This window comes from Electrona antarctica (genome assembly GCF_951216825.1).
Source record: "Electrona antarctica genome assembly, chromosome: 3".
Classification (NCBI taxonomy): Eukaryota; Metazoa; Chordata; class Actinopteri; order Myctophiformes; family Myctophidae; genus Electrona; species Electrona antarctica.
The window spans coordinates 912,031-932,030 of NC_136808.1; the positions used below are offsets into that span (position 1 = coordinate 912,031).

The following is a 20,000-nucleotide window of genomic DNA, read 5'->3' on the forward strand; positions in this document are numbered from 1 at the left end:
GCCACTCAGTAGGCGTTCCCGCATGACCTCCGGGTTTGATGATGATGTCACATGCATACCCTCTATAGGAAATACTCTGTTTTACAAGTAAAAGTCCGGAATTCAAATTTTACTTTAGTAAAAAGTACTGGCTTCAAAATGTACTTAAAAAGTACCAAAAGTGAAAGCACTCATTGTGCAGAATGTCCCATTTAAAGTTTTCAAAATTTGTAATAATCTTTTCAAAATAGCAGATTTAAAAGCTCACAACGCGTCTCATTGCGGACGCATCGTGAGCTTGTAGATCAGCCATTTTAATCAGCCATTTAATTCACTCGCATACAATAATGTGAGCAAGAAGTGATGGTACTGCTTGTTTGTTTGTTTGTTGTTTTGTTGTTTATCCCATTCTGGGCGGGAACCCCTTTTGGTGTTAGCATTATGTTATGCTTTAGCTATTGAAAAATAGCAGATCTACAAGCTCACAGCACGCCACCGAGTGGCGCGCTACGAGCTTGTAGGTCTGCTATTTTTGAAAAATCGAAAAGAACGACTGACATAGAAACATAGCTTTCTCAGAAAACTGTCAGGATGTAGAAGGACATTTTTTAGAATCTGATCTCAGGTCAAAATGGGTTATAGTCCTACCTCCTCCTCCTCTTCCTCCTTTCTCCCAGAGAAGAGCTGGAAGGCCGCAGCCCCATGGGCTATTTGGGGTGTGGGTCCCCCTCGGCTCCCGATGGACCCGATAGCCATGGTGGCTACGCTGCCCGGAGTGATGGTGATGGTGCTGCCCGGAGTGTAGGACACGGGCCGCTGGGCCACCAGTCTGCCCAGCCCCAGGACACTGAGGCGGGGGTGGACGCGCTCGCTTAGGACGGAGCTGGGGCCGGGGCCGGGGGAGGAGATGCTCTCCAGGGACGAGATGCTTTGGTTCCAGGCCTGCTGGAGGTCCACGGGGATGATCTTGGTCTCCACCGAGACGCAGGGCGGCAGAGAGCCCACCCCCCCCACTGACTTCCACGGCAGGTTGGGGGAAGGGGGCGCGGGCGGGAGGGCGGAGGAAGGGCTTCCACAACACTCTGGAGGTGTCGGAGAGAGAAAGGAAGAAAGGAAGAAAGAAAGAAAGAAAGAAAGAAAGAAAGAAAGAAAGAAAGAAAGAAAGAAAGAAAGAAAGAAAGAACCTGGATCAAAGCATGTACTGGAGTGAACATGCTAGGGCATTCACTTCTAGTCATTTTTACTAGTTGACTAATTGCCTAGTTTACTAGTCGACTAGTTGTTTAACCACCTATTATGTAAAAAATAAATAAATACATTTTTTTTTTGGGGGGGGAAATAAATATTTGTACATTTAAAAACTGTGTACATTGGTGACTAACTATAATCTACCTGATCTTGAGGCCTACAAAATCGGAGAAAAAAAAAAAAAAAGAAAGAAAAGTGGACTAGTGGATTTACTAGTCGACGTTGCTGGCCTAGAACATGCTGCATTCACACGAGGCAGATGCAAAGATCACAGGATATTTGTGGCGTTGTGTATCTGTCGCTCACACGGTCGTCGACGTCATCAGGCGTGTGTGTGCGTAGTGACGTGTGTCATTGCAGCGACAGTTGTAGCTTTGTAGCTTTGCATCTGGGAAGTTGAACCCATGAGCTCAGCTTCAATGTGTAGCTTTGTAGCTTTTGCAGCGGCTACAAACGTCAGATGGGTCTCCGTGCATCTTCATGTCGCTGGCGGCTTCCATCGACAATGAATGGTAGACTGTAGCTTTGCATCTGCCCGTGGGAACGCAGCAACACACTGCCCTGTGTGTGCTTGTGCGTGTCTGCATGCATGCATGCGCGCGCGTGTGTGTGTGTGTGTGTGTGTGTGTGTGTGTGTGTGTGTGTGTGTGTGTGTGTGTGTGTGTGTGTGTGTGTATGTGTGTCTTAGGGCATTCACTTTTAGTCATTTTTACTAGTTGACTAGTTGCCTAGTTTTTGTTTTGTTTTGTTAATAAATATTGCCTAGTTTTTGTTTTGTTTTGTTAATAAATATTTGTACATTTAAAAACGGTGTACATTGGTGACTATAACTATAATTTACCTGATCTTGAGGCCTACAAAATCGGGAAAAAATAAAAAATAAACTTTTTTTTCTCATCAACTAGTCAACTAGTACCAAAAAGGTTGACTAGTAGATTTACTAGTCGCTTAATGCCCTAGTGTTCCTGCGTGCGTGCGCGCGTATGTGTGTGTGTGTTCTCACCTGACTTGGGACGTTCTTTGGGGGTTTCTGCATTCCGGGCCACAAAGGTGATGCCAACGTCTTCATCCTTCTCGGTGTCAGAGTTGTCTCCTCTGTCGTCCGCCTCTGGCTCCATGGAAACCAGAACCGGTTCTGTAAACACACTGACTCGTCTCATTCTGCTAGTCGTACAATCTACAGACACCATGTTTGTAGTTGTTCAGCCTTATTTGATTGTGGCAAAACCTTTATGTATCCCTATTAGGCATGTAACGATATATCGTATATCGATATATATCGATATTATATCGATTTATATGTATCGATTTATTAAAAAATAATAATTTTTATTTTTTTATTTTTTAGGGGGGCTAGTGTGTGATATGAAATGTGAGCTGTAATCATATTCCATCATATTCACATGCTTTTGGAGAGAAATGAGACAGACTCCATGCAGTCACTTTCAGTAGTAGAGGCCTGCAGAGGGGAGCTGTATGTGTCTGTGACTGTGCCCAGGTGATGGTCGTTATTGATGCTCATTAATACATCAAGGAAGGCAATTATGTTTCTGCACTGTCAAATAGGTCTACATCTATCCTAAGATGCCATCAAAGAAAAGAAGAAATGTTAACTCGAGCTAGGTTTAAACATGAAAGCATGTTTACAGTTGTTGCACAGAAATTAAGTCATTTTACATGAAAAGTAATGCTACTTTTGCAATGTAGTTAAATGTTAAATGTTAAATGTTAAATGTTAGTTAAATAAAAATTGTGAAAAAAGCTTGGGGGGAAGATAAATCATTTGTCTGGAAAATAATTGTGTTGAAAATATCGTGAAAAATCGTATCGTGAACCTCATATCGTGATACGTATCGTACATGCCTAATCCCCATGTATAGGGTCATTTCAGTAGGTATACAGCAGTGGAGAAAGAAGAACACATGCATCTGAAAAGATATTCATTACATTCTATAGCTGTTCATACCTTCAGTCCAACGTTGAAAAGGACGATAGGAGATCTCGTCTACCCACACGTATGGGTGGTTGCTAAGGCCTCATTCAGACCTTTACTGCATTGCTGTATGCTTGTTGGATGAATGTTGTGTAGTGTCATGGTCGCCCCAATGCATTTCCAATGGGAGTCACATGGTTTGACACAACATTTGTGTTGTATGAGGGGGAGGGGCGCAGTCGAAACACAGCCGAAAGCCATACAACAGCTTGTAGTCCAAAATGTGGACTACAAACCATGTGACTTCGATTGGAAATGCATTGGGGCGGCCATGACACTACACAACATTCATCCAACAAGCATACAGCAATGCAGTAAAGGTCTGAGTGAGGCCTAAGCCCTACGCCTACTGTAGTGCATTGAAACCAACCGTACGATGGATTTATTTTTATACACGATGGGAGAACTGTCCTCTAGTCTCTAGTCGAGCTAAGCCATTAAGAGACTGCCCTGTGAGTCTATAGTTAATACCTGGTCAGTGTCAACCTCTGATTTAATCCATTTTGGACTGAGATCGATTAAAAAAATAGGCTTCTAAATCCTAACATCTTTCTGAAAAACCCATGTTTCTATGTCAGTGGTGCTCAGCCTTTTTCATGTCAAGGACCCCCAGAATTATCTCCATTGGGCCACGGACCCCCCATCTCAAAATATGTAGTTCCAGGGACCCCCCCAGAAGCCAATATTTTAGTTAAAAATGTTCGCTCTGAAAATATATATTCAATGATCTGAGCCACATTTTCACGACTTTTCAAAAATAGCAGACCTAAAAGCTCGTAGCGTGCCACTCGGTGGCACACTGTGAGCTTGTTATTTTTCAATAGCTAAAGCAGAACAGAAGGCTTAAAGGAGCATTCAGTGATTTGGAAAAAACCCCGGTCCACCCGGTAACAAGATGTGCACATGCACACGCTCTACAGTGGGGGAAATACAACAGACCAACAGCACGTGCACCAAGGCCCGCCCCACTCGATCATGATTGGAGGAAGGCTTTGCCACCCAAAGCCCAAACCGAAACTAGGGTTTTTTGACCCCAGGGGCTCACTGGGGACAGGGAAGAACTCCTTATATGGTCAGCACACTTTATAGTAGGGAGGATTATCCAAAAAATAAGTGATATTTTAATTAAGTGAAATCACTGAATATACCTTTAAAACACCAAAAGGGGTTCCCGCCCAAAATGGGTTAAGATCATTACAGAAGAAACAAACGTGACGTTATACCTTTATCCTGCCAGCTGACGTTGCGTCGAGGTTTGTCACCCGTGTCCTGCTCCTTGGCATCTGACCCTCTCCTCTGTGCAAGACGAGAAATAACATAGTCAAAATAAAATAATATAGGATGCAATGCCACTACTATCCACCGGATGTGATGTTCTCCGTGCTCTGACACTGGACTCTTTAAAGACTCGAAAAAAACACCTTATCCAAACTCTTGACACTTAGAAAAATAATCACCTGCAAGGAATTTCTTGACAGAAAGTAGCTCACATGTCTACGGTGGATTTTTATGAAACAAACACTTTGCAGATAGAAAGATAAGAGGCCCATACCCGAGGCGGGGTTGGCGAAAGGGCCTTTCTGTGTGGAGTTTGCATGTTCTCTCCGTGTCCCCTAGGGTAGGTACCCTCACAAAAAACATATCTAAACTGCCTCCCCCTGGCCAGCCGGGGCGCCTGATGGAGGGGAAAGGAACTGGTTGGAATAACGTGTTCCTCCCACGCGTTACGTCCAACCAGGGAAACTCCCCCCTGTCAGGTGTAAAGGAGCAACTTGGACACTCAGGCATGAAGGAAGCATGAGTTCAAGTCTGTTGCTCTCCCCATGTCCCCCATATATGGGGACTAGGTTGGCGGAGGGTGCGTAGAGAAAAATGGGTTACAAAATCGTGGGATAAAAAATATTTAAAAAAAAAAGAAAGATAAGAGGAGGAGATAGAGGATAATTCAAACTTTTCGCACAGCTACAATGTCGGTGAGTTTGAAGTTGTTTAACACAATCAGATAGGACTTTTCTGTTTGGATGTATGGGCTGTCAATGGCAAAATTGCAGCTAGTTGCCACCTAGCTCTGGGGTGGTCTCGTATTCATGCGAGCGGTGGAAGTTGAAAGTGACATAGCTCTAAATGCAACGCATTAGAGCTATGGACCAGAGCTAGTTGCCACCATATAGCTATAATATATAAATATATCTAGAGAACCGATTGTACATTATTGTACATCACTCCTGTAAGCTTCTATTATGCTTCATATACATTATTTATTATTTATTTAGGTCACACTGTGTCTGCTTTTCTCAACCTACTCTACACCAGCCTACTAAAACGTGTGTAGTCCTACATGTTCTGACAGCAGCTTAACCCATTTTGGACTGAGTTTGATAAAAAAAAAGGCTTCTAAATCATCTTTCTGAAAAACCCATGTTTCTATGTGACTGCTGCTCAACCTTTTTCATGTCAAGTACCCCCAGAATTATCTCTATTGGGAAATATGTAGTTCCAGGGACCCCCCAGAAGCAAATATTTTAGTTAAAAATGTTCGCTCTGAAATATATATTCAATGATTTGCACCACCATTTTAACGATTTTTCAAAAATAGCAGACCTACAAGCTCATAGCGCGCCAGCTTGTAGATCTGCTATTTTTCAATAGCTAAAGCATAACATAATGCTAACACCAAAAGGGGTTCCCGCCTAAAATGGGTTAAGTGAAGGAAAACCAGAACCCTCAATTAGCCTCTCCTGTTTCTTTCCGTTATATGCACGGTGCTGCGTGTTCCCTCTTTCTTTGTGTTTCACAACAAAGCACGGTTCCACTGTAATCATGAAACATCCTGACAAATGGAAAATGAAAAACTGTCTGCTGTGGCAAGGTGGCAATTTAGTCTCACCCCCACTCTCTCATGCATGGACGCACACATGCACACATGCACACAAGCACACATGCACGAACGCACGCACAAACAGAAGGAATTTAAGTTACCCCCGGTACAAAGTTAGAGAAGTTATAGTGAGCTCATGTTGCCTCATATACAGGACATGTTTGCCGTCCATAAAACTTCAACACACAGACCCGTCTTTAGTGAGTAGCTCTCGCATGTGTGCAGTATGGGGTAGACAAATCTCACCCCATGTATGTGCGTGCGTGCGTGCGTGCGTGCGTGCGTGCGTGCGTGCGTGCGTGCGTGCGTGCGTGCGTCCACAGTCAACTACAGACTACAGTCATACTGAAATATTGAATAACATAATGTCAAAATACTAAGTTAATACTACATTAATGTGAAACTACATTATAGTTAGGCCAGCCGCCACAGTCAAACCATTGAAAGTCAAACCAGTCAAGCTTCAAACTACAGTCAAACTACACTTATTGAGTAAATAATTATAATAGAAAAGCATAATAATGATATCGTCATCATTATTATTACTGTGTATAATAATTACAGAGTCTTGCCTTCTTCTGGCTGCGGTCCTTCTTGTGGCGTTTGTGTCGGCCCGATTTGTACGTCTCCATGCGACTCTTCATGTTCCGCTGGAACACCTCTCTCTCCTGACGCTCTTGATCGCCCAGCGACATGAAGTGACGACTGTAATGTGCCTGGTACTGAAACATACAAGTTTAGTTCCCTGGTACTGAAACATACAGGTTTAGTTCCCTGGTACTGAAACATACAGGTTTAGTTAGGCTGTAATGTGACTGGTACTGAAACATACAGGTTGAGTTAGGCTGTGATGTGACTGGTACTGAAACGTACAGGTTGAGTTAGGCTGTAATGTGACTGGTACTGAAACATACAGGTTTAGTTAGGCTGTGATGTGACTGGTACTGAAACATACAGGTTTAGTTAGGCTGTGATGTGACTGGTACTGAAACATACAGGTTGAGTTAGGCTGTGATGTGACTGGTACTGAAACATACAGGTTTAGTTAGGCTGTAATGTGACTATAACCTACAAGCTCATAGCGCGCCACCGAGTGGCGCGCTACGAGCTTGTAGGTCTGCTATTTTTGAAAAATCATGAAAATGTGGCACAAAAAAGACGTTTTTATTTATTTCGACGTCAGGCCTAAAATGGGATATATATGTTTTTTTCTATCCCACTTGCGTAAGGACAGATGGACCCCCTGCACATGGCCCTTCTTCTCTTCTCTCTCTCCCTATAAACAGACATAACATACCCGCGTGTCCGTGCGAGTATAGTCCCCTGGCCAGGTTTTGAATCATATAGGTTCATAGGTTTGGGGGATTTGTATTGCACCCGTTATTACAAAGCCCCGGGGTGAAAGAGTCCGAAGAAAGAGAGTGAAGATAAGATAAGAATCAGACTACTACTACTTTGTTCACTGGCATTACTTCAAAACAAGCCAATGATGTCCATTTTATTTGGTTTATTGCTGCTTATCTGATGAGCCGCTCTCAATGCCCTGCAGCAAGCCCAGGTGATATTGGAATGCGCCCTGTGTCCAAAATGACCCTGTGACATTTATGACCCTGATGAAGATCTCTTCACACAAAAGGACTTCTTTCTTTTATCTCCGCCTTTAGAACCATCGTTAAAACCGGGTTCCCTTAACTATTAGTAACCTGAAAGGCAGACGGCACATTTGCTTCCTTTAGAGATGTTGGTGAACAAGATATGATCTTTTTTCAACAACAGCCCCAATTCTTCAGATAACTGCAAGTCTGTAATTTAGACCCATTTTGGGCGGGAACCCCTTTTGGTGTTAGCATTATGTTATGCTTTAGCTATTGAAAAATAGCAGATCTACAAGCTCATAGCGCGCCACCGAGTGGCGCGCTATGAACTTGTAGGTCTGCTATTTTTGAAAAATCGTGAAAATGTGCCTCAAATCTTTGAATATATATTATTACAGAGTGAACATTTGAACTCAAATCTTTGCTTCTGGGGAGGTCCCTGGAACAAGCATATTACACGTTTTTGGGGTTCTTGACATGAAATATTGAGCACCACTGATACAGAAACATAAGGTTTCTCAGAAAACTGTCAGGATTTTGAAGACATTTTTTTAAATTTCGACGTAAGGCCAAAATGGGTTAAACCCTTTTTTAGACTTCTCAACAATCCCTCCGGTTACTTTAATTAATACTCGTATGAAAACAGGACCCATAAAAAGCTGCCATTACATGTTTTTGTACAACTAGAATCTTGCTACGCCCGTGGCGCAGTCGCGTCTAACACCAGGCGGTCCGTGTTGTTGTCGTCTCTCCGTGAATACCGTGTGTCCGAATGAGTGCGGACGTGTGTGTGTGTGTGTGTGTGTGTGTGTGTGTGTGTGTGTGTGTGTGTGTGTGTGTGTGTGTGTGTGTGTGCGTGTGTGTGTGTGCGTGCGTGTGTTTACGTACCCGTTTCCTGGGTTTATACAGGTTTGTGAGGACGTGATGTGTCTCAGTCCCCTCCTCTACCTTGACCCCGCCCACCGAGTCCACCTGCAGGTCCAAACAGACGCCACTGCCGTTCTCACGCCTAGACGGATAGAAGGATGGATGGATGGATGGGTGGATGGATGTATGGGTGGATGGATGGATGGATGGTTGTGTGGGTGGGTGGATGGATGGACCATTTTAATTACCATTGTATCACATTGAACTATTGAACCCACATCTTTAACATCTCTGACAGCTAATACACCAGATGTTATTGTGATTGATGAAGAGTCCAGAGAAGTGTTGTCTGTATTAGAGATAGCCTGCAACCTTTGACCCTAGCCTATAGAGCAGGGGTGCCCACACTTTTTCAACTTGAGAGCTACTTTTAGTACTTTAAGTACATTTTGATGCCGATACTTTTGTACTTTTACTCAAGTACATTTTCAATTCCGTACTTTTACTTGTAACGAAGTAGTTCTAAATTGCAGTATTGGTACTTTTACTTAGGTAAAACAATTGAGTACTTTTTCCACCACTGATTAAATCTCTGCTGGAATGGGATCATGGAATATATAAGGACACGCTCCAATGAAAAGTAAATGACCTATAGGACTTCAATTAAAGTTCTGTTCTCCCATATAACATATGGTCAATTTAGTTTTATTGACCTATAGCCACGGATGTCTACAACAGGTTTTTAACTCGTGTTGTATCACACGTTAGGGGAGTTTTAGCTTTGCTTTGTTTTATCATTGATGTGAAAATTGATGTGAAAATGTAATTGTACTTAGATTGTGATGTGTGTGTGTGTGTGTGTGTGTGTGTGTGTGTGTGTGTGTGTGTGTGTGTGTGAGTGCGTGAGTGTCTTACAGGTAATTGGCAACATTCATTTCAGGTAAGGATGCTCTGCTGGCCACGGATGGGAGAGACAATCTGGCTGACGTCAGAACATTACCTCCCTACACACAGACACACGAACGCACACACGAACGCACACACACACACACACACACACACACACACACACACACACACACACACACACACACACACACACACACACACACACACACACACACACACAGTTAATCAACTACTGCGTTATTAGAGAGAGACAGACAGCTAGTCAGAGACCAATATAGACAGACAGACAGACAGACAGACAGACAGAGACAGACAGACAGACAGACAGAACTGTAAACCATGCTGCCAATCGGATTACAGATGGAGAGAATACTTTCTGGCTGTTACCCTGACGAAACACCAGAGACATACATATCCCATAATAGCAATGGACCGGGCTCCATGTTATCATGAGACATTTAGTTAGAGCCCAGCTCATGTTGACCCAACACCCCCCAATGCGCACGCACGCACGCACGCACGCACGCACGCACGCACGCACGCATGCACGCACGCACGCAGTAAATGTCTAAACTATCTCAATTAATAATAAATAGGAAATTTGAAGGTGAGTGGACTTGTTACGACGACAGTGAGTTAATATCGGCTATTAATTTGTATGTGTGTAAACTGCGCTTTAATCTGTGTTAATATATGACAACCATAGGTTATAAATTAGACGTGACGTGAGCTATATATATACGGAAAATGAAGAACATGTAAAAAAAAGAGGGACCAATGTGCCGCTCTGTCAAAGAATCCAGCAGAAGTCTGGTCTTGTCTGGAGTTTTTCCCTCCACATTCCTCTGCTCTGATATAGATCTGACTCTCTGCTGTGTTCACACACAGAGCTACGGCTTCACCTCACCTCACTGACCTGTCGCTCTGCTGTGTTCACACACAAAGCGACGGCTTCACCTCACTCACTGACCTGTCTCTCTGCCGTGTTCACACACAGAGCGACGGCTTCACCTCACCTCACTGACCTGTCTCTCTGCCGTGTTCACACACAGAGCTACGGCTTCACCTCACCTCACTGACCTGTCTCTCTGCCGTGTTCACACACAGAGCGACGGCTTCACCTCACTCACTGACCTGTCTCTCTGCTGTGTTCACACACAAAGCGACGGCTTCACCTCACCTCACTGACCTGTCTCTCTGCCGTGTTCACACACAGAGCGACGGCTTCACCTCACTCACTGACCTGTCTCTCTGCCGTGTTCACACACAAAGCGACGGCTTCCATAGAGAATGACTTGTAGTTTACCTATACAGGCTACAAGTCATTAGCAGTGGGTGTGGTTGTCTCGACTAGGGCATTAAGCAACTACTCGACTAGTAAATCCACTAGTCAACCTTGTTGGTACTAGTTGACTAGTTGATAAGGGGAAAAAAAGAAAAAAAACAATTTTCTGATTTTGTAGGCCTCAAGATCAGGGAGATTATAGTTATAGTCACCAATGTACGCAGTTTTTAAATGTACATATATTTATTTCCAAAAACAAAAACAAAAAAAATCTATTTATTTTATTTGTTTTTACATAAAAAACTAGTTGACTAGTAAACTAGGCAACTAGTCAAATGACTATAAGTGAATGCCCTAGTCTGGACCCACTGAAAAATCGGCCATTCATTTTTCCCATAGAGATTTACAAAAATATTTATATAGATTATTGTAAGATTAGAATCAAGCCATCCAGTGGTGAGTCATGACCATAAAACCTTTGATTCTGTGGGGGGGAAAAGCAAAAGCAAAACGCTAAACAAAGGGTATTTAGTATGCAGTATATCATTAAATATTATAATATTGTTATTATTGTTATTAATCATGACTCATGATTCACCAAGGATCATGGATGGCTGATTCTAGCCTTACACCAGGGCTCCACCGGGCGCGTCAGCATCGCGTCAGCGTCAGCGTCGCGTCTCCGTCACCGTCAGGGAATGTTCCCTTTTTAATCAATGAAGGGTGGCTCCACTGCCCGCGTTGCGTTGCGTTGACGGAGACGCGACACGTGCATTAAAATTGAACCGGTGCGTTTTTTTACGCACGCGACGGAGACGCAACGCGTCCCGTGGAGCCCTGGCGTTAGAATAATTGATATAAATATTTGAGAAAATCTATAATGGAAAAATGAATTGGAGAGTTTTCAGTGGGTCCAGAAAAGTGCTATGCCCTGTCATGAAGCTGCAAACCGATGGCTGACCCTCGTCACCGCGTGACGGATGTGACGCACCACAAATCAAAGCTATAGGCTGACCTCAACCTTTTTTTTCCCGGCGATTGACCACTCCCCTTCTTTCTCTCTATTCCTGTTCTGTCCTGTCCAATCAGTGGTTCTCAACCAGCGGTCCGGGGACCACCAGTGGTCCTTGAGGGGGTTCCAGCTTGTCCCCAGCTAAATGATGGAGAGTTGGTAACCAAATGGACCCTTATAGATCTTTAACATTTTACACTCTCAAGAGTTAAATTATTGTTAAACCAGTTCTGTGTGCTATTTAACCCGACCCATTCGATACGCCAGGACACTAAAGTATGACAAGAGCTGTCCATTCTTGGCCTTTGTGTGTATCTTTGTTGTTTTGTACACAGACAATTGAACAGGTATAGTGGCCCAGTGTCTTTACCCAAGAGCACACATGACTGCATCGAAGCTACAGGTTACATCCAGCTGGGCTTGAAAATGTGACCTTTTGGTTACGTGATGGCCTGGATAACGGTGTCTCCTTTTAGATTACATGCACGCACGCACGCACGCACGCACACACGCACACACACACAGGCACACACGCACGCACGCACGCACGCACGCACGCACGCACGCACGCACGCACGCACGCACGCACGCACGCACGCACGCACGCACGCACGCACGCACGCACGCACGCACGCACGCACGCACGCACGCACGCACGCACAAGACTATCTCTTATATATCACTCCACTTTCCCCCCCTCCCTCCCTCCTCCTTTTTATTTACCTCCTGCCCTCCCGCCATGTCATCTTTATTCAGAAGAGAAGAGAACATGTTCCGGTTTTTTCCTTCTTCGTACGATGCGTTTGATTCTAATGTTTTGTACTGTGTATATATGTCAAGACTGATCAACTCCTGTGTCAGAGAAGTATACACTGTATGTAATGTGTTGTATAATAGCGCCCTCCCCTGGTTCCCCACAGTAATGACAACCAGAGAGAATAATAATGAGCTCTGCTAGTTCATATAGCCTCACGCTCCCATGTTCTTGTATGTCCTTCAGATTTATTTAGAACAATGTTTATGTGTTTATATAATATGTAAATATCTTCCTCCTCGTTACCTGGTCGATGACACTGATAGCGTCCCTGATGTTGATCTTCTGATAGACCTCCCAGAGGTCACTCTTCCTGTACACCGAACGCCTCAGCAACAATTTACTGAGGTAGTTCTTATCAAACTGCTCCCATCTGCAGAGAGAGAGAGAGAGAGAGAGAGAGAGAGAGAAAGAGAGGGAGAGAGAGAGAGAGAGAGAGAGAGACATTTAGAAATGTATTTTAGTTGTTCTTTTAACCCATTTAGACCTGGGAACGATTCTACAAATGTCTTCTAAAGATAGTTTTCTGAAAAACTTCATGTATCTATGTCAGTCGTTCTCAAATATTTTCATGTCAAGGACCCCCAAAAATATATGTAATTGGCCACGGACTCCCATCTGAAAATATGTTCCAGTGACCTCCCAGAATTAAGCAAAGATTTGAGTTAAAAAACGTTCTGAAAGCATATATATTCAATGATTTGCACTGCATTTTCACGATTTAAAAAAAATAGCAGATCTACAAGCTCGTAGCGCGCCACTTGGTGGCGCGCTACGAGCTTGTAGATCTGCTATTTTTCAATAGCTAAAGCATAACATAATGCTAACACCAAAAGGGGTTCCCGCCAAAAATGGGTTGAAAGACATTCGACACCCAGCCCACCCAATAACAAAACCTGGTCGTCACAGAAACAAAATACAAATAAAAGAATAAAATAACAAATAAATAAGGGTGGCGCAGTCGGTATAGCGCTGTCGCCTCACAGCTAGAAGGTCATCCCGCTGGGGACGCTGTGGGCGCTGGGGGGGCGTGTTCTCTCCTCCACGTCATCAGTGCCCATACCCTATAGGTGGGGTTGGCAAAAGGGCTTTTCTGTGTGGAGTTAGCATGTTCTCCCCGTGTCCCCTAGGGTAGGTACCCTCACTTGTTCTCCCCGTGTCCCCTAGGGTAGGTACCCTCACTTGTTCTCCCCGTGTCCCCTAGGGTAGGTACCCTCACAAAAAACAGGCAGTAAGGGGGCACGGTGGCACAGTTGGTAGTGCTGTCGCCTCACAGCTAGAAGGTCCTGGGTTCGATTCCCGCTAAGGACGCTGTGGGTGCTGGCGGCGTGTTTCCTCCTCCGCGTCATCAGTGCCCATACCCGAGGTGGGGTTGGCGAAAGGGCCTTTCTGTGTGGAGTTTGCATGTTCTCCCCGTGTCCCCTAGGGTAGGTACCCTCACAAAAAACATGCAGTAATCCTGGTCTCTAAAATGCCTCCCCCTGGCCAGCCGGGGCGCCTGATGGAGGGGAAAGGAACTGGTTGGAATAACGTGTTCCTTCCACGCGCTACGTCCAACCAGGGAAACTCCCCCCTGTCAGGTGTAAAGGAGCAACTTGGACACTCAGGCATGAAGGAAGCATGAGTTCAAGTCCGTTGCTCTCCCCATGTCCCCCATATATATGGGGACTAGGCTGGCGGAGGGTGTGTAGAGCCCAGGATCACATTAGATAATTCACGCAGGGGTGAAAAATGGGTTACAAAATTGTGGGATAAAAAATACTTAAAAAGAAAAACAGGCAGTAATCCTGGTCTCTAAACTACCTCCCCCTGGCCAGCCGTGGCTGGTTGGAATAACAATCCTTCCACGCGGCTACGTCCAACCCAGGGAAACTTCCCCCCCTGGCAGGTCAAAAGAAGCGGACTTCTCGTGCATAGAAGGAAGCATGAGGTCAGTCCGTTGCTCTCCCCAGGTTGGCAGAGTGGGAGTGTATAGCGCCCCAACACTTACATTAGAGAATTGACACTGCAGGGTGAAACAATGGGTTGCAAAGTCGTGGGGATGGATGGATAGATGAATACATAAATACAAAATGAGGAAAGGCATGTTTCCCGCATGCTTGAGTAGCTACTATGACGCATGTAGCTAACAAAGAGGTGAAGTCCATTACCCCTTGTATAGCAGTAGGTTAAGCCATTCTGGGCGGGAACCCCTTTTGGTGTTAGCATTATGTTATGCTTTAGCTATTGAAAAATAGCAGATCTACAAGCTCATAGCGCGCCACCGAGTGGCGCGCTACGAGCTTGTAGGTCTGCTATTTTTGAAAAATCGTGGCGCAAATCATTGAATATATATTTCAGAGCGAACATTTTTAACTAAAATATTGGCTTCTGGGGGGTCCCTGGAACTACATATTTTGAGATGGGGGTTCGTGGCCCAATGGAGATAATTCTGGGGGTCCTTGACGTGAAAAAGGTTGAGCACCACTGACATAGAAACATGATGTTAGGATTTAGAAGCCTTTTTTAATTTAATCGACCTCAGTCCAAAATGGGTTAATTGGGCTCAGCTGGAATTCCAAAAATCACTGTAAGAGGGTTAGGATCTATTGTCGGAAGCTTTCTGAAAGGGTTCAGATAATTCATTCAGCTTCGGGGCTGGATCACACCATGATGTGGACGAGTTCTGCGGGGGATTGCTTTACATCCATTATGCACCCGGATCACTTAGCCCATTTTGACCCGAGATCAGATTCTAAAAATGTCTTCTACATCCTGACAGTTTTCCGAAAAAGCTATGTTTCTATGTCAGTCGTTGTTCGATTTTTCAAAAATAGCAGACCTACAAGCTCATAGCACGCCACTCGGTGGCGCGCTATAGGCTTGTAGATCTGCTATTTTCCAAAAGGGGTTCCCGCCCAAAAGGTGCAGTCAGTAGATTGTTTAAATAATCTATACTCTGATAATAACCATTGCTATCAGTAAAAAGCACTCTCTCAGACTCTTCAGTTAATAGAAAATGCATTTTCAGGTCACAATATGAATTTGTACCCAATCAGAAGAAAGAACTCACACGAAGATACACGATAAACAAATTAAATTGGAAGTGGTGACACACATAGAAAAGCGCAGCCTACATAATTGGAACTGGAGCACCGAAACATTGCAGCTGATAATAAAGTGGGTACTCTTTCCTGTTTGGATGAAATTGGCAGCCTATACCTGAACCATTATTTTCTGTTTTATTAAAGAACTGGAGAGACAGAGAGACCTTGTGTCATTGAACAAACACTCACACATTGAAAAAACTAATAAAACATAGGAGGAGGGTCTGTTATTATAACACCATGTTATAATTTAGCTATTGAAAAATAGCAGATCTACAAGCTTGTATTTTTGAAAAATCGTGATAATGTGGTGCAAATTTGGAACGTTTTTAACTCAAATCTCTGCTCCTGGGAGGTCCCTGGAACAACATATTTTCAGATGGAGGTCGGCTGCCAAATACAGATAATTCTGGGGGTCCTTGACATGAAATTGTAGAGCGCCACTGACATAGAAACACTGCTAGAGCCGTACAAATCTTCTCTTATGGGGGGGTCCCTGGCATATCATTTCAAAATGGGGGTCTGCGGGATAATGAGTGTCAATTTGGGGGACCTTGACGTGAAGACGTTTGAGAACCACTGCCCTTGACAACCAGAAGAGTCCATAGGGAGAGGATAGCATACTGTACAAAACCAGATGGACTTACTGTATGACCAACAGGCCACGGTGTACCCTGGTCTAATAACCCATTTAGGCCTGACATTAATTTTTTACTTGTTTCTATATCAGTGGTTCTCAATATTTCATGTCAAGGACCCCAAAAATTATCTGTATTTGGCCACCGACCCCCAAATATGTTGTTCAAGGGACCCTCTCCCCAGAAGCAAAGATTTGAGTTAAAAACTGAAACTCTGAAAGATTTGAGGCACATTTTCACGATTCTTTGAAAAATAGCAGACCTACAAGCTCATAGCGCGCCACTCGGTGGCACGCTACGAGGTTGTAGATCTGCTATTTTTCAATAGCTAAATTATAACAATGTTTAAAACACCAAAAGGGGTTCCCGCCCAAAATGGGATAATGACCATTGTGTACTGTATTTGACATTTTGATTAATGTGCACCTTATTTTGAGTACCGGTGTGTAGTTTTTGGATTATTTATACTTCTAGAGTTACTCTATTCAACATTGTACAGCTTCTCTATTGATTTTTACCAGTGGCTGCAGCCTATAGGCTTTTATCAGACGGTATACACTAATTATTCCCTTGTGCGACATGCGCGTGTATCGGCTATATGCCTTGTGCGATGGCCAATGGATGTAATGGTTTATATAGTGGCGTGCACAGACATTTAGAGGGGCAGGTGCTCAAGTGAAAAAAAGGGCACCTAACCTTGTGCAGCGTGTGGAACCGGCTGGTTGCCTTAATAATGTGAGATTTATAGATTTTGGGGCCTAAATAATATATTAGATATAAAAGAATTGATCAATGTCACCATGGTCCACATACTGTAAAAGTTTTTTTTTGAGTGGTGCAAACTACTCCAACAACCAGCTTTGTTAGTATCCGTGTTTGTGTGTACCTGTACGTGGGGCCCAAAAGAATGAGCATGGTTACTATGGTCACTGACATTACGTCAGACCACAGCTGATCAGGCTATATAAGACCTTGCACCACTCAGTTCACACGGGTGTGATTTTTTTTTTCAAAAGGCACAATGCCAAAAGGGCAGGGGGTGCTCTAGCACCCCCTAGTGTCTATCTGTGCACGCCACTGCGTATAACGGTAGAACACACCACCGGGTTTTACACAAGACTGTTGGCCTCTTTCTTTCTATACATCCATCCTTAACCCATTCAGGCCTGACGTCGAAATTTAAAAAAAAAAGTTTTCTAAATCATGACAATTTTCGGAAAGATTTGAGGCACATTTTAACGATTTTTCAAAAATAGCAGACCTACAAGTTCATAGCGCGCCACTCGGTGGCGCGCTATGAGCTTGTAGATCTGCTATTTTTCAATAGCTAAATTATAACAATGTTTAAAACACCAAAAGGGGTTCCCGCCCCAAAATGGGTTAATGGTTAATGTGGTTAAACGCTAACGTGACATGGATGCGTTCCAGGTCTCAATGGGTTAACATTAAAATGTCACCGCTCCCAAGAGATGGGTCGCAATGCGGAGAACAAATGTCACTGCGGTATCGTGTGTGACAAACAGTACGACTTTGACCTTTTTTACTTTGATAACTTAACGTTACTGTATTAGATGCTAACATAGTATTAGTGTGTGATTACTTGTCTCTCCAGTGGTGGTATCCCTGCAGTCCGGCGATGTCTTCAACAGCTGCCAGGATGTGGTCAAACGCCTGGAGGCACAGAGGTCAGCAAGGGGGTCAAAGGTTAGACACAGGGACTAGTTAATCTCATGTCTCCGTTCATTAGGCTTATGATGATAATCACGGCTTGGTTTGATTGATCTATTAAGACACTTCTTGCAGTTACGATTATAGACAGAGACAAACACACACGCGGAGAGAGAGAGAGAGAGAGAGAGAGAGAGAGAGAGAGAGAGAAAGAGAGAGAGAGAGAGAGAGAGAGAGAGAGAGAGAGAGACACAGATAAATAGACATATATTTTATCTGGCCTACAACATGTAGGGAGAAGAGGACAGAGAGAGAGGTCTGGCGTGGTCCGACGACGGCGGCAGCAGGCACTGTCTGAGCAGAGAGAGAGAGCCCCGAGGTAGGATCTAGGTGCGCCTTTTATTTGGGCGTGGAGTTTTCACTGGCGATTGAATGTCTTGACTCAGTCTGTATCTGATAGGCTGCACACGCCTCGGTTAGAGCACCTGACAGGTAAACAATACTGTGGCATAATGTTCATTGTCCATCGCTATCATAGCGCACGGCACTCATCAAACATAACACAGAAATGAAACACAGCATGCATAATCACATGAAACTCAAAATATAAATAAAGCAATAAAACACAATATAAAGTTAACCATTTATCATGCTGCTCTACATGGCCCTGTGCATTCTGTGACATTAAACCAGATGGCATTCTCCACTCTATGACATAGACAGAGCCCTATATCTTGTGCCACCCCTTACCCCTTATCCCTAAACTTAATTGCCATTTTTTACTATTTTAAAACATTTTGAAATAGTACAAATAGCCGATCTACAAGCTATAACAACGTGTCGATGTAGATTGGCTAGTTGAACAATTTTTAAATGTTTTAAAATAGTAAAAAAATGGCAAATAAGTTTAGGGATAAGGGGTAAGGGGTGGCCAGGGCCGGCGGAAGGCACTGGCAAAGTGGGCAATTGCCCAGGGCGCCAACCACTGGAGGGCGCCAACTACAGCCGGATGGATGGTTTGTCCATCTGTCCGTCTCTTGTGTTTATAGACAGTTGACGCAGCCTCTCTCTCATGCTGTTAAGTATTGTTGATAACAGTGTGTTCACATCTTTCAGCCAGTCTGAAAGTGCTGTATGCTGTTCATGCTTTGAAATCTAATAATACGCTGTTGATATTTTATGAAGGGGGAAGAAACATTTTCGATTTTGGGGGGAGGGGGGGTGCCTGGGGGTGGCGCAAGATGGAGCCCAGAGTGTCTGCGAGTGGCGAGGTCTCTCACATCACAGGCATACTGCACAGCAAGTCCCTCTGTTGACTTGTCACTAACGGCACTGTGTGGGAAACCCCTTGCATGCTCTCTAGTGACGACACAAAGAGTTCAGCCAGCAACCCCGATATCTCACATTCCATAATAATGAATTGCATTTTTATAGAGCTTTTCCAAGTGCTCAAAGCGCTTTACAATGGTTCATTCATTCATACATTGGGAGGTGAAGCGGCGAACAGTCGACGCCAGCGTCCTCACTTCCCACATTCACACACCAATAGTGGCGAGCTCACAGCGACCAACTCATTGGAGGCAATGTAGGGTTCAGTGTCTTGCCCAAGGACACTTCCACATGTGGACAGGAGGAGCCGGGATTCGAACCGCCGACCCAGGGATCATTGGACGACCTGCTCTACCTCCTGAGCCACAGCCGCCCTCCATGTCACTAATGTAATGTGCCGATATTAAGTGTGGCCTTTTTCCCCCCCGGCTGAAAACGCAAAGGCGCTCTTCTCAAATGCTCATTCGGACGTCCTAATGTCTCGACTTCCCGCGACCAGATAAAAACGCCACGCAGAGACGAGCACGCACATGCAGCGCAAAATAGACACTCGGTGCCTCGTCATCTTTCTGGCATTTCCAGCATAGTGTAAATATGCAGCGCTCCCTGCAGTGACAACGATTTAACCCATTTTGGGCGGGAACCCTTTTTGGTGTTAGCATTATGTTATGCTTTAGCTATTGAAAAATAGCAGACCTA

The 20,000-nt window shown here is 44.2% G+C and overlaps 1 protein-coding gene across 1 annotated transcript in view; it reads right to left on the reverse strand.

Annotated features, from left to right (window-relative positions):
- The window catches only part of slc9a5 (solute carrier family 9 member A5), a gene marked incomplete at its 3' end in the record, with an annotated part of 43,137 nt that overhangs the window by 379 nt on the left and 22,758 nt on the right, over nucleotides 1-20,000 (reverse strand). The window contains exons 9-16 of the mRNA XM_079497417.1: nucleotides 17,905-17,975; nucleotides 12,827-12,953; nucleotides 9,476-9,564; nucleotides 8,582-8,702; nucleotides 6,671-6,820; nucleotides 4,444-4,516; nucleotides 2,231-2,362; nucleotides 628-1,061 (exon numbers count right to left, since the gene is read on the reverse strand). Coding sequence (XP_079353543.1) covers nucleotides 628-1,061; nucleotides 2,231-2,362; nucleotides 4,444-4,516; nucleotides 6,671-6,820; nucleotides 8,582-8,702; nucleotides 9,476-9,564; nucleotides 12,827-12,953; nucleotides 17,905-17,975 — 1,197 coding nt within the window. The remainder of the gene's footprint in view (nucleotides 1-627; nucleotides 1,062-2,230; nucleotides 2,363-4,443; nucleotides 4,517-6,670; nucleotides 6,821-8,581; nucleotides 8,703-9,475; nucleotides 9,565-12,826; nucleotides 12,954-17,904; nucleotides 17,976-20,000) is intronic.